The sequence below is a fragment of the Toxotes jaculatrix genome, chromosome 16 (genome assembly GCF_017976425.1).
Source record: "Toxotes jaculatrix isolate fToxJac2 chromosome 16, fToxJac2.pri, whole genome shotgun sequence".
NCBI classification, from domain to species: Eukaryota; Metazoa; Chordata; class Actinopteri; family Toxotidae; genus Toxotes; species Toxotes jaculatrix.
The window spans coordinates 6,238,277-6,253,507 of NC_054409.1; the positions used below are offsets into that span (position 1 = coordinate 6,238,277).

At 41.9% G+C, this 15,231-nt stretch overlaps 3 protein-coding genes across 4 annotated transcripts; 2 read left to right on the forward strand and 1 right to left on the reverse strand.

The window, feature by feature from the left end:
• Nucleotides 1–443: 443 nt before the first annotated feature.
• Nucleotides 444–2,360, reverse strand: LOC121195730 (GTPase IMAP family member 7-like). The gene is made up of 2 exons (XM_041059380.1): nt 2,318–2,360; nt 444–2,210 (listed from the first exon to the last, which is right to left on the reverse strand). Exons 1-2 carry the CDS (start codon nt 2,343–2,345, stop codon nt 1,420–1,422), a joined length of 819 nt encoding a protein of 272 aa, XP_040915314.1. The 5' UTR covers nt 2,346–2,360; the 3' UTR covers nt 444–1,419.
• On the forward strand, nt 2,326–7,245 carry LOC121195729 (GTPase IMAP family member 8-like). 2 transcript variants are annotated; one of them, XM_041059379.1, is made up of 5 exons: nt 2,326–2,566; nt 3,586–4,129; nt 4,443–4,474; nt 4,669–4,701; nt 4,899–7,245. In XM_041059379.1, the coding sequence occupies exons 1-5, from the start codon at nt 2,539–2,541 to the stop codon at nt 5,540–5,542; spliced, it is 1,281 nt and encodes a 426-aa protein (XP_040915313.1). In that variant the 5' UTR covers nt 2,326–2,538; the 3' UTR covers nt 5,543–7,245. The 2 variants fall into 2 exon arrangements, with proteins under 2 accessions (XP_040915313.1, XP_040915312.1); XM_041059378.1 differs by having other exon boundaries at nt 2,327–2,566; nt 4,669–4,716.
• A 650-nt stretch (nt 7,246–7,895) lies between these two features.
• Nucleotides 7,896–13,770, forward strand: dnajc25 (DnaJ (Hsp40) homolog, subfamily C, member 25). The gene is made up of 5 exons (XM_041059577.1): nt 7,896–8,363; nt 9,962–10,114; nt 11,222–11,592; nt 11,720–11,819; nt 12,538–13,770. The coding sequence occupies exons 1-5, from the start codon at nt 7,911–7,913 to the stop codon at nt 12,658–12,660; spliced, it is 1,200 nt and encodes a 399-aa protein (XP_040915511.1). The 5' UTR covers nt 7,896–7,910; the 3' UTR covers nt 12,661–13,770.
• The last annotated feature ends 1,461 nt before the right edge of the window (nt 13,771–15,231 follow it).

The window sequence follows — 15,231 nt, forward strand, 5'->3', positions numbered from 1 at the left end:
ATGTACACAGACTGCATTGTTGTGTCAGCATTGTTGCAGGGAGATTAGTTAGAAGCTGCAGCAAACTCAAACTGATGTGTTTTTTCGAAACACCTGATTTTCTCACCGTCTGTCACAGATACTTTAACCTTTAAACTGTAGCTGTGATAAAAAAAAAAAAAAAAACAATGAGGGAAAAGAGCCCAGGCTGAAAGACGCAAGAAGAAGTGATTGGGATTCATTTTCTTGATATTTCTTTTTTGGTATGTCTTTTGAAATTCTGAATTGACACTTGAACTTGTGTGAAGTGCGCCTCACCTCTGTGAATGTATATTACATGTCGTTTGCCTGATACATCTTCACTGGATGATAAATGTGAATTTGAGTAAAGCTGCTCACAGCATTTTATCTAGACAAACTTTTAATTCATAATGTTATGTGACTTATGTGACTGGAGAAAACTAAAAAAGCTAAGAAACACAGAGGCTTTTATGCTTTTTTATTTTTATGATGAATAGCTGTTGAACAGTGGAAATTCAGAAAATGTGGAAAACATCAGAGACATCATTGACCCTCTGCTAAACTGGGTCCTCTGTCCTTCATAAAAATCTGAACAAAATATACGTCATTGACCCTCTGGGTCTTCTGTCAATTACAAAAATCAGAAAACATCATGGACGTCCTTGACCCTCTGTTGAACTGGGTCCTCTGTCCTTCATAAAAATCAGAAAACATCATGGACGTCCTTGACCCTCTGTTAAACTGGGTCCTCTGTCCTTCATAAAAATCAGAAAACATCATGGACGTCCTTGACCCTCTGTTAAACTGGGTCCTCTGTCCTTCATAAAAATCAGAAAACATCATGGACGTCCTTGACCCTCTGTTAAACTGGGTCCTCTGTCCTTGACAAAAGTCTGAAAACATCAGAGACGTCCTTGACCCTCTGATAAACTGGGTCCTCTGTCTTTCATAAAAATAAGAAAACATCAGAGACGTCCTTGACCCTGTGTTAAACTGGGTCCTCTGTCCTTGACAAAAGTCTGAAAACATCAGAGACATCCTTGACCCTCTGCATCCTGGGTCATCTGTCCTTATAACATCCGAATAACAGGAAAAATACAGTCAAAGACATTCACCTTGCAAGAGAGACTGACATTTATTTGAACATACTGGAAGTAACATGCGTTAGTGCTGCTGCATTCCTGAACTGCACTGTCAGAAAACTAAAACTGGAAGATCCGGACCACCGGTTAGTTAACTGTTATTATTAGTTATTGTTTGATCACAAATACAATCACAATATCTGCGATTTAATTACATTAAACATGTCTGATAACTGTCTTTTTTTTCCTGTACATTAAAGTTTAATCCCCACCCAGATTATAACTGAACTAAGCTGCTTCGAATCCGATGAGTAGTGGAAACTGAAGGCTGTTTCCATCAGACAGCTGGTCTCACGTTGGAGTAGGAGGTGGCGATGGAGTGGCCCAGGTCGTTGGGGTTGTCCTGTGCTGCAGCAGCCAGTATGGCCTGGAAGAGGATGACCCTCTGCATCAGGTCGGACATGAAGGAGAAGTTGTAAACCTGCTGCTCTGCTTTGTCTCTGTCCTTTCTCTGCTCCTGCAGAGTCTGCTCCGCTTCCTCATACATTTCTTCACTGAAGTGCCTTCCGCCGTTCGCTGCCACCATCTCATCGATCTTTCTGATCAGCTGAACCACCTGAGTTCTGTCCCTCCTTTTCTTGTTATTGAAGACATGGTACCTGTTACCGCACCTGTTTATCACCTCTTGAAGTTTCGGGTGGCCGGTTTGCACGTACTCCTGTATGGTTCTGCCCTTCAGCTCATCACCACGCGTGAACAGAACAATCATGTACTTAGACGCCTCAGGCCCAAAGATTTTTTCCAGGGCTTGCACACAGTTTTCTTCTTCCTTGGTGAACCTGCCTATCTGGATGACAAGCACGAAGGCGTGAGGGCCAGGAGAGGACACCTGGATGCATTTTGCAATCTCTTTCTTAATGCTTTCTGCACTTTTAGATGTATCCAGAATCCCAGGCGTATCAACCACGTGGATCTTTCTGCGACTGTTGACCCGCTCTTTTTCGCAGCTCTCGGTCACAGACTGCGCACTCGCCGAAGACTCAAAAACCTTTCTACCCACGATGGTGTTGCCGACAGCGCTCTTCCCAACTCCGGTTTTCCCAATCATCACAATCCTCAGTGGAGGACCTGCAAACAGAATGAATGCCCAATGATAAAAATGTTAGAAGCTGAAAAAAAGAATCACATAATTACGACAACAATTGTTGACCGCAAAAGGAGCTGATGAACGTCACCTTCAGGGATTGAGGAGTGGATACCCATGTCTCTCTCGACTCGATCTGTTGGGAGAATGAGCAAAGACAGAGATCAGTTTTGGTTTTGAGCGAAACAGTTTTCAGCCCTCCCACTGGGTGGATCAGCCTTTATTAGCAAGATTCAGACAGCAAGATTGACAGACAGATCCAGAGACTCTGGTGAAACCTACCTGCTGTTTGTTCTCTACCAAGTAGCTGCAATGCATTCAAACAGACCACCACCACCAGGTAAATGAAGCTTACTTCTTTTTTTTTGAAGGGGGGGGGGGGGGGGGGGGGGCTAACATGGGACAAAGGCCTCTTGCAACATGCAAACAAAGGAAATTGCAATTGATAGTGTTTTTGACATGTTGAAAAACTGTAAAACAAAATTACTGGATGAACGGCTTAAAGTTTACGCTACTAATTTTAATTATGAGTGACATAGATTTCAAATAATGACAGCCTTCACCATCAATTACGCAAGGTATGTGTTAAAGCAGTGCATAGTAGCATAGCGTCTGAAATTCAAACTGAACCACAGTTATGCAACATTTAGTTGGCCAGGTAACTACTGTAACATAACAGTAGTTCATAACACCAGTGTATTTCAGGGAAGAGTGCTGTGATACCTGTGAAACCTTTACTCCTAATTTTTCTCCAAATGTCATTTCAGTGAAATTGTACTGGGGTATGAGCCTTACTCATCATTACCCCCATCATTTGCTTGTAAGCTACATTTTCCACGAGTTTGTTTACCCCGTCTTTGTTCCTCATTCCAGCCCTGCTGGCTACTGTCAATCAGACGAGGAAGCTGACACGCCCTTTCAGTGGCCAAGATTAAAACAAGTATTTCTGATATTTCCCAAAAGATTAAAAGAAAAATTGTTAACAATGAATTTAAAAAGCATTTTAATGTTATCCTTATTGCAAAAACAGATGACTAAATGTGGTTTCAAAGAGTGCAGTCTGGTTTAATAAGATACCATTAGATTAAAAATGGTATCTTTGATCACACAGATAATCTCACCTTTAATTTCACCACCACACCCACATCTAATCTGCACAAACCGCTGGATTTTGCATGAGACGCACTTGGCCATCAGTTAGCGTGACACCCATATACCAGGAAGTCAAAAGGCAAACTTGCTAGAAGAAGTTCAGGGGCAGGCTAACTGACCCCTGGACGTTCGACTGGAACCATTTGAAAACCCCAAATTAAATATTGTATATCAAAACATATTACTATTTTTTTTATCTTTCCACAGAGTATCCTCAGAGGCTAACCATCGCTCTGTTTGGAAAGAGAGTTCAGTTAAAGAACGCCATTGGAAATATGATCCTCAGTAGTAAAAATGCTTTTGTCACAATATCAAATAGCCATGTTGTGGCAGAGAGCAACTTGTTCAAAATAATCAACACTGCTGATTTCCTTGATGAAGACTGTCTGTACCCAGACCAGCAGATAATTGACTTCATGGCAGTTTCTCATCCTGGCCCCAATCTGTTCATACTGGCAGTAGATTCAGAAAACACTCAGGAGGAAAAAGTCGTCGCTCAGATCAGTAGGCTTCAGGACGCCTTCGGAGAAAAGATCACAGCGCACTTGGTCGTCATGTTACCAGACCTTGAAAGCTTCCACTCGCTCGGTCACCTGAGGGAACTGTTCAACATCCTGCTGGCAATCGCCAACGAAAATCTGGCCAAGGAATGCAGGAAGTGGTGTCAGAACCATCAGCCATTCTTGTATGACTACAAACACTACAGCCAAGATGTTGTGATGCGAAGAAAGACAGTCTTGGAGAAGCTAAGGTATCATTTAATTACTACATAAAAGCCGTGACCATGAATATGTGCAGACATCAGAGGTCCCACCTTACTACAGAGCTAGCTTGTGTTTCTCTGTGTTTCTCATTTTGAGAGAAAACATTCATAATTTATAGCCCACTAAAGTAGGAAAAATGAAATTAGCCTAAAATACAGCAGTTAGCCCCAGAAAGGCCAATTTCAGAAACCAGTCATGCGAAACATGGATGAGCATAAACTAACCTTAAACCAGGAAGGGACTTCTCTCTGTCGCTTTCATAAAGGGATATCGAAACACTAATTATGATAACTGTTTCAGGTCGAACCCTCAGTGTCACAATGGCAGACCTGGTAAGTCTGTGGTTTTAATTACTCTGAGTTATATAAAGAAAATACCAAATAACGTTTACCTGGCTAGATTTTGGTCCAGCTGTTGGTTCGTTGGACTCTGCCACAGCTGCCAAAGTTTCTTTTCATGGACAAGATTTCATGGAATGAAGGAATGCATCTTAATAAATGGCAGTTTGTATGTTGCATCTTCACAGGTGATGTCCCCACCAGTCCACACCCCTCACAACGTGTGTTTCCTGCAGGTGCATAACAACATATACATCAGAATTTAATAAGATTTTTCTTTTTTTAAAAGTCTGTATTTGTGCCTTTTTGCTAATAACACCAATATCCAAGCATGTAAGACTGATTTCATGTATGGGGTCTTTTCATGGTAATTGTCAGTCGAAAATACAGACAAATCATCTGTAACTGTATCCTCCAGGTAACACTGCCTATGGAGTGTCGGAGAACATATTCAACATCGTTTTACTGGGACTGACTGGGACCGGAAAGAGTGCATCTGCAAACACCATCCTGGCTGCTGGAAACTCCCAGCTGGATCCAAGTCAGCTTTTTAAATCTGAGCCAAGCTCCATGCCGGTCACCACGCAGTGTGAGGTCAGAATCATGGAGAAGCCGTTCGGGATGCACGTGAGAGTGGTCGACACTCCAGACTTCTTTCATGACCAACTCCAAAATCCCCAGGCACAGATAGAGGAGTGTAAGAGGTACTGTAAGCAAGGGCAATGTGTGGCGCTGCTCGTGTTACAGCTGGGCCGGTTCACAGATGTTGAGAGAGGAATTTTAGAAAACCTGGAGAACAAGTTAGGCTGGATGATCAGGGAGAGCACGATCGTGGTGCTGACCCACGGAGATGACCTGAAAGGAAACGTGGAGGAGTTTGTCAATGCACATGCTGCCCTGAGGAACATTATCGAAATGTGCGGTTTTCGCTATCATGTACTTAACAACAACTCCAAAGACATTAAGCAGGTCATGGAGCTCATCAAGAAAATTCCAAATTACAAAAAAGTTTTCCCAAAGTTCACAAAAAAGATGTCAGGTTCTGAATGCTTGGTCTGTTAGACGGCCAGCTTGTGCTCATTGTTGCAGTCAGTTAACCATGAACAAATCTGTTCTTGTTTTTTCATGCTGAAGGATTTAATTGATTCCAGTGTCCGAGCAATAACACAGATGTAGTTTATAAATTTATCAACCCGTTAGATCTTTAGGATCATGTTACCATGATTTTTGTTGTCGAACATTCAGAATATTCCATAAGTGTTTTGTGAATGTTTTCCTGATTAAATCCAGCAGAGAGCACAACAGAAAAAGGTTTATTTTTTTTTTTTCAAATGATCAAAAAATGATTTGGTTTTGTTTATCGTTTGTATGTTTGTATATTAGAATTTAGTCTTGGATTCTTTTCTGAGTGAGTCACTTTGATTTAATGTATTTTTATTCAGATTTTGGACTGATATATAGATTTTTGCCTGTTTAGCATTAGCATTCATGAACAGTACACACTGAAGAGCATGAATTCTGTTTATGTTATTATTGTTATTGTTTGTTTGTTGTTGGTTTGGTTAGGGTTTTTCATTTTGGGTTTTTTTTTTTCCATGGCACCTGCCAGGCTCTGTCAAGCAGTGTGTTGCATTTGCAGACAAAGTGCTACTGAACACAGATGGTCTGAAGAAGAAGACAAAGAAAAAGATGATACTTCAACACATTTCTACCACATTCTTAATCAGAGTCACCATTTAGTTTTTGAGTGAGCTGAATGTGTGTGTGTGTGTGTGTGTGTGTGTGTGTGTGTGTGTGTTTTGCCTCTGACATGTGTTGCACAATCAGGAGCACACAGGAGCTGTTCAGCAGGGAATTTCCCATTGTTTAGCTGTCAGTGTGACAAAGCTCACAATAAAATGTCTCTGACTTTCTTCATGCTCCCACCATGACCTGCTTCACCATCTGGCCTCATATCATCCACTGTAACAGTAGAAGTATTTCATAGCAGTGTCCTGCTACACTGCTCCTGATGCCTCTGTGACCTCAGTGGTATGAACTCTTTTTAAGAATCTTATTCTTAAGCTTATTTCTTACTCAGCTTATTCTTCCTCAAAGTGAGTTGAGGCGATCAACATCCATCTCATGCCTGTCTGTTAAATACAGAGCTGGAGTCAAGCTGTGATTAGCTTAGCTTATCTTAGCATAAAGACTGGAAGCATGGAGAAACAGTTATGCTGGCTAAGTCCAAAGCTCAGAACTACACCTACCAACACCTCTAAACCTCGCTGATCAACATGCTGCAACAACAATGTGGTGCAGTGACTCCCGGAAGTGTAGCTGTCACAGTGAGAATGATTTGTGAGCCACCTCAGCTTTTCTTGACAGTGTGTGTGCATTTATTTCTATGAGTCGGGACGTGACAGTGAGCATCCAGTGCTTATGTGCTGTCTGCAGTTAAGGGGACAAAGGTAGCAGATGTCTTTACCTGAGTCTTTCCATTTTGTCAGTGTTTTATATTGTCCTCTACATTTAAGAGGCAAATAATGTACTTTTTCTTCACTACATTTATCTGGCAGCTGGAGTTACTGGTTAATTTTTTGATTAACATTTTACACTCTGAGATCAGTATGGCTCCTTTGGATCAAAATCTCCAAAATGAAAAATAGCCTCGTTTCAGCTCCATAATAAAATTTGATTCATATGAGAGTTTTAGAGATTTTTTTTTGTTTATCTGAAAGGATGAAAATCCATGAATTACCATTAAAGTTTAGTCTCAAGTGCAATTTACTGCTTGTTCTTGCATAGGCTACTTAAGTGAGAATCTGAAACATGGACAGCAATAACACAGTAATTCACCACCAGGGGACGACAGAGGAAGCCACTGCATGGCACGTCATCATTCAGTCCCGGACACAAAGATTGTGCACACGAGGAAGAAGGATTACTCTGGAGTATAACACCTGATCTCCTCGTTTTTTTCTTTTTTCCTGAAAACATCTTTATTAGAGGAATACTTCGACATATTGGAAAATGCACATATTCACTTATATAGCATAGGTCCTCATAAAATCGCCATATATCTCACTTTGTGTATGGATTGTACAAACTGTTGAGCATATCAGTTGCTGAGCTTTACAGGTGCTGGAGTCAGAGGAGCTGCTTTGCTCTGTCTCCAGTCTTAATGCTAAGCTAGGCTAACTGACTCCCAGCAAAGTGCAGGGGAAGTCTCACATATAACAAAAATGATCAAATACAACAAGAAGAGAAAAAAAAGCCACTGAAAGATAATGTAAAAGAAAGAAAGAAAGAAAAACATGAAATAAATAGATTAATAAAAATAAAACAAAAAAGTGCTTCACTCGACCATTTCTACAGCTTCTACTGCTTTCAAGGAATCCTTGTAACAATTCAGAAACGTCCTCTTCCTCATCTCTATAGACGATCTCTGATGCTGTTCCGGCGCTTCCTGATGCTGCAGGCAGCGTGCGACAGGACAGCCTGGGCTCCCGAGCTGGCAGCGGCAGCCAGGGGGACAGAGATGGCTGCGTCCACGGAGCGGAGCCGAGGCGGCGGCGGCGGTGACGGTGGCGGAGGGTTTGCTGGGTGTCCGCGGACGGTGAAGCCTTGGCGGCGGTTGGCGGTGCTCCTGTTCTGTTTGTCCAGCCTGCCGGCGGTCACGGCGCTGGTGGAGGGCCTGTACTGCGGCACGGAGGTCTGCTACGATGTGCTCGGCGTCACCCGGGAGGCCTCCAAGGCGGAGATCGCCCGGGCTTACCGGCAGCTGGCCCGCCGGTACCACCCGGACCGGTTCAGGGCGGGAGAGCCCGGCTTGGAGGGAGAGACCCAGGAGTCCGCGCATAAGAAGTTCCTGCTCGTCGCGACCGCGTACGAGACGTTAAAGGTCGGTCCAAGTCTCTGTCAGAGCCTCTGCAAAGTTTTCCCTCTGCAGCCTCATGTCTGTCTGTTTAAGGTGTTTGTGTTGATAATGCAGACTGATCCTTCTACTCCCGTAGTACCACCGTAGATATTCAGTGTGTGCTCACATCCCATAATATTCCAGTAATTTATAAATGTGCAGGGACTGATGTTGCCTTATGGTACCATCATATTTATCCCCATTACTCAGAACCCAATTATAACCCACTGCAGGTTTTATCTTACGGTCTGTGTCCTGTGGTGTAGCTTTAACATTCTGATAATATTCATGCAGTGACTGACCATCTAATTCCTGTAACACTCTGTTAAATGTGTTCTCTCATAGTTGATAACATTATCTACTGTACTGCCCCTCACAGTCACTGCTTACCTGCTCTGGCACAGTCCAGTGTTGTAATCACTTGTTTTCTTCTTAATGAATCATTTCTATATTACTCTGTGGGGATTCACTCTGTTTACATCCTATAATAGTCTTTTTATAATAATCCATGATGTCCCTTATCATTAACCAGTATACTTTTCTCTCATAGTTTGTGTGTTTCCTTCCTGTGGAATCTCAGTAATATTCTCACAGTATTCATGATGATAAAGTGTTGCTCTTATTCTCCTCTATGGCATGTTGTGATCATTAAGGACGGCTGGTTAAGGATGGCTGCAGTGTGTTCAGGCAAAGCTTCACGCTCAGGAAACTCGTGTCAGTAGAAGACTTTATACGTTTATTGATCAGCCACAGAGGAGCACGAAAAGAGACACTGCAGACTCGTTTCCAAAATGGCTGGGTTGATAACGTGATGCATCTAATGGCCATCAGTTTGCACAGCTGTCACAGAGACGCTCACTAAAACAATATTACAAAGCCTGATAAATGTACAGTGTGTTATACAGAGAGGTGATTCTGTTGTTTAGCCAACTCTCATTGATTTGAATGGGGGAGTACTGTGGGACTGCAGGACTACTGTATTAGGTTTAGCTGGGTGTTCCTAATAAACTGCCAACTCGGTATATATTTTATAAATGCTAAACTAGAGTCTGTTCTTTCTAACATCAGGACAGATGTGTTTGTTTTGCTAATTGGAAGAGAAACTCATCTGCACATTTTCTATGTTTCAAATCATTTCAGTTTGACCACCGAGTCCATGCAGCGTGTTACTTTTCATACGCAGCAAACATAAAACATGACATTTATTCCTGTGCACAAAGTTACATGTGTTATTTTATGAGCACAAATCTCCTGTGAGATGAGATCAGGCTGGTGAGTCCAGAGGAAAATGGGCTAACACTCTCACATGACAGTGCCCTGAATAACTTTCATATTGACCAGTATAACAGCAGGTATGGGTACAGTGTACATGCAGACCAGTAGGAAAGTGCCACATAGACAGAACAACATATATGTTTCCCCAGATGTATAGAAAATGAAAATGATTTAGTTTCTTGTTTTTTTTTTTTGTTTTTTTTAATGATGAAGCAAGTTTTAGCTGAGTTCCTCCTTTAGGTCTTCAGGACAGAAACCATCACGTACAAACAGAAGTCATGCATCGTTGTCTGTGTGTGTGTGCGCAGGACGAGGACACGCGGCGGGACTACGACTACATGCTGGACCATCCTGAGGAGTACTACCAGCACTACTACGCCTACTACCGCCGACAGCTCACCCCCAAAGTGGATGTCAGGGTCGTCATCCTGGTCACCATCTGTGCCATCTCCATCTTCCAGGTACGACTGCAGCCTCCAGCACGTACAGAAAGTTGTTAAAAATAGGAAAAATATGTAAATATATAAGAATATATATAAAAATATACAATAAATAAATATATATATATATATTTTTAAAAAAACAGTTTGAGCCGTTTTCTCTCAGGACAGTTTAAGGGATCATCAGCTTGTTGATTTGTCGGTCCACCACTGAAACATCCCAAAATGAGATTTCACACAGGCGTTCAGAGAGAGACTCCTTCTAACTGTGGTGATGACCTGACTTTTCCTATAGCGCCTATATACTTTGGTATGTGACTAAATACATAGTTGATATATTGCACACGTATCTGTGTAGTATCCGTGTTTACATTGGCTGATGTGTCTGTAAATGACAGTATGTTGATAAATCTGCAGACTCTGAGCACAGAGCCACATACACACACACACACATACACACACACGACTCCACTGTGTTTACTTTAATTAAATCGATGCAAACTTCAGCTCATTAATCCTTTGTGTCATTGCCTCATTTACATCTTTCTTTTTGGAAAAAGTAGCATTTCACGTTTTACCACTGAAATGTTTGACAGTGTAAATGCAGCTGTGTCACATTTTATGGTCATGATGTGAGAGTTTATGACTTGAGAGTAGAAATAAAACTGAAAATCAACCTTTTTTATATATTACTTTTTTTTTCTATCATGATTGTATAAGTTAAAGTTAAAATTAAACACACACACACACCATCTGACTGTCGCTGCAGATTGGATCTGCTGTGTGTTCAGATTGTGCTGCTCTGCACTGTCCACACTACAACATGATCACCTGGAGAAGCTTCTGTCCTATTGTTGAACTGTTGTTGTCATGTGAACCTGTGATTGTCAGCTGCTACAGAGCAATGAGAGCAGTGATGTGACTGACCCTTTGATAATAGTAGGTCTACATATACATATTATAGATATAGATATATGTATATGTATATGTAGAACTACAATCACAACAGATCAATGCAGTGATAAATATTTTTATTTTAGAAATGGTAAACAGGACATGGGCTGAGCAATGTGATGTCCAGGTGTGAGACAGCCAGGTAAAAAACCCTCCCTGTGTCTCCTCCTCCAGTATTACAGCTGGCACAGCAGCTACAACGAGGCCATCAACTACCTGGTGACGGTCCCCAAATACCGAATCCAGGCCACGGAGATCGCCAAGCAGCAGGGGCTCCTCAACCGCACCAAGGAGAAGGGCAAAAACCGCCGCTCCAAAGAGGAGATCCGGGAGCAGGAGGAGGAGGTGATCCGTGACATCATCAAAAACAAGATCGACATTAAAGGAGGCTACCAGAAGCCCAACCTGTCGGACATCCTGCTGTGTCAGATCGTGCTCTCCCCTTACTACCTGACCAACTACGTGGCCTGGTACGTCTCCTGGGTTTACCGCTTCACCATCTGCAGGGAGGAGTACGGAGACGAGGAGAAGCTCTACATCATCAGGTCGGTTCTTATGGAAAAGTTGAACTTAGAACTGCTTTGGGTTATGTTTCTTACGCCAGCGTCCTCTCCAGTGTCCGTCTGTCCGTCTGTCTGTCTCACAGCATGCTGTCTGTGTTTTGACTCTCAGGAGGTACATGAAGATGTCTCAGTCTCAGTTTGACAGTCTGGATGAAAACAGCAGACAGTCCTTCCTGGAGAAGCAGCTCTGGATCAAAGAAAACTACGAGGTTTGTGGTTTTCAGTTGTCTCTCTGTAAACACTAACAATCTTTTGGACCACTTGCTTTTATTTTTTTTCTTCACTCCACCCTCCCTCCTCTTCCTCGTCTTCTTGATTCATCCTTATGGACTGTCCATCCTTCACTATTTACTTTCTTCTTCTTTCCTACCAGCTGCCTTCAGTCCAGGTGATATTTTTGTCTTCATTTTAGTTTGTCTTTCTTCTGTCCTCCATCCATTTACTCACCCCATGAATAAAAGCTTACGCAACACTTCCTCTTATTCCTGTAACCAGCCCCTGGTAAACTGAGTACACCCCTGGTCAGTGTCATTAAAATGCTAGATGATTCAAAATTGTATCATCATACAGTAATTGTATTATTTTTGAGTTGAAACGTAGGCTGTTCAAGCTTCTTTATGATTACATACGTACCCATATGGGCCCCAAGGTACAATGATAAACCACTGCAACAGATGTGATTTCCAGCTAAGACTAACTGCATGACCAAGGTTAGAAAAGAACCTGTGAACACCACAGTTTTAGTCTGAGATGTGTCTGAACTTCCTGAAGAAATGAGAAACGAACAAGTTAGTGCTTCTCCCGCATGAAAACATGACTTTACAGTAGGTTTTTAATGTGAAGGACCGGCAAAGTGTCCTGGTTGCAGCTGTAAGCCCCAGAATATGCCGTTAGCGGGGGTGTGACCGTTCCTCATGTGTGTTTCAGGTGTACAGGAAGGAGCAGGAGGAGGAGATGAAGGTAAAGATGGCGACCGACCCGAGGATGAAGAGGTACCGCCGCTGGATGAAGAACGAGGGACCGGGCCGGCTGACGTTCATCGACGACTGACGGGCCCGCGAAGCACCGTCTGTAACATACACACCTGCCTCAGTGCCAACATACACGGGACAACACACGCCGTGCCGTGTGGAGAAACGCCTGTACAGAAAGATTAACTATGCCTGTTTATATAGCCAGAGATATTTTCATAGCGATCGGGCCTCATAAAGGGGGGATGACCATGTGGAATAAACTGTGAGCTAAGAAATTTGAGTAATTTTTTTTTTTTTAACACAATGCTTTTTGTTTTTTCCCCTTTCCAAACCAAGTCCATTACACCTTTAATGAAGTTTAACGATTCTTTTAAACTTTTATTTCTGTCATTTTCTCCAGCTGTTTTTACTTTTATCCTGCTGGTGAAAACAGATTGATGGGTTTTGGCGGCTGAGTTTTTTTTTTTTTTTTTCTGATTTCTGCTGGATAACTGACATCATCCAGGTGAAAGGTGATTAACGTAGTAACCAGAAGGCTGCCGGTCTGCCACAGCCAACAGTACAGTCAAAGTGCCCTTGGGTGAGGCATTGGGTCGCCATCTGCTCACTCTGTATGCTGCTTTAGAGCATCTGTTAAACGTCTGAAGTGTAAAATAAGTGAAGAGTATTTGCATTTATTGCTTTCGTGATGAATAAACCAGGGCCGGAGCGTAATGTGAAAGAACAGTGACACTTTGCTTAAATCCTCCCGTTCACTTTCTGACTCACAGCCAGAAGAGAGGATGGATATCAGTTTGAACTGGAGGACGCTGATAAACTGGTTTAAACGGAGGATTTTCTCTGGGGATTTGGTCTCCTCTGATCTGTGTTGTTGAAGCTTTTCTATCTTTAAAAAAAAAACGCAGAAGCAAAAACAGACGAGCATCGTTCAGACGTTTGTGTAAATCAGAAGCCAAAGTCACAACTGCGAGTATGTGTAAATTGTGCAGCAGCAGATGTTTATCGCCCAGGGAGTCTGTTCTTGTGGTTTCTGCTCCGTCTCCTCAGAAGTTCAGGTGACCGCCTACTGTTTACTGCATTTTGCAACTTGGTTTTACTTAAAAATTATTTATTGTTTTCACATATCATTGGACTATATGTTGTCATTTTTGTGCTGAGGTGGCATTAAAGCTAAACTGTAACTACACAGTCATACATGTTATGAAAAAGAGAAATGTATCATTTCCTTATAGGGTCATTTCAGTTTGGCTTCAGATAAAGGAACGATGATTTGAATGTTGAAGTAAAGTCCGCAGAGAAATGTAACAGGAGAAGTGTTTATGCTGACTCATCCTAAAAAAAGGAAAGGTAGCAAAGGTTTGGTATGATGCAAGAAGAGTGAGTTTGTAAAAACTTGTTAACGCTCGCTCGTTCACACTGTCACGTTGTGTTGTGTGGAAAGCTGGAGTTCGTATCTGAGTCTCAGCTTCAGCTTCACCTCAACAGGAATTTCATCTCAGAAACACGGAACGCTCCGACTGTATTTTTGATATGATCCGATACCTGAAACAATGATTGGATTGCCATTAAATTCATCTGCAGCATTTATGATAAGACAAAAACATTATCTGGTTCTCGCTTCTCCAAAATGTTTTTTTTTTTTAATAACACTGTAAATTATATATATTTGGACACTTGGTCAAATAAATCAGGACTAAACAATTAGTTATTTTTAATTAATCCATTTGTCCAATTACTATTAGTCAATCAGTAACTGATTAATCAACAAACAAACAAACAAACCGTTTCATCACTGAATTAAAATAATCTGATGTTGCAGCCTTTGTTGTCATGTTGTTGACATGTTCCAGTTTGGTCACTTTGCAGAATGTTCCCATTTCCCAGCGTACACCACGGAGGTGAACAAACATGGCCGTTACCTTGTATACATGCACTGATTGTTTTTGTTAATATTTTGATCTGAATCTCTTAATATCAGTAAATGTGCTTATTCTTTGTGAATGAGATGAGAAGTTTGATATTCAGTGTTAAGTATGGAGCCGGAGTCAGGACGTGGTTAGCCTAGCTTAGCATTAAGACTGGAAGCTAGCTGTCCCAATGTTCAAACAGACACATACCAGCTACTCTGAAGCTCACTAATTAAAATGTGTCTGACCTCATCAGATGTAAAACGATGTAAAAACGATAATTAGTAAATTTCTGAGCAGTTACACGCTGGAACTGTTTAACCATCTGTCCGCTGCTTCTGTGCAGCGTCTCCAGTTACAGGACCAGGCTGCCAGATACGGTCGACGCACACAGGCTTTGGTTTTCTCTACTCGTTTACACAGACACAAGGTAAGTATCGGTGTTCTTAATTCACTTGAACAAGCTAATTTCAACAAGTGTTGAACTTCTCCATATGTCATGTTACGGACGTACCTCCCAACAGGAAGTGGAATGAAGCTTTAAGTGCGTTTTAAATTTTCTTTTTCAATTCTTTTTAAATTTAGGAGCAGAGCCCGACTGCTGCTGAGCTTTTTAGGGCTAATATACAAATTTTGATATTTATATTTGTTTGGAAATTTCGATCACAACAGTTGTTATTCCAGCCGAGGTGCCCTCGAGCAAAACAGCAAACCTCCTGATGCTGATACCAACAAAATGT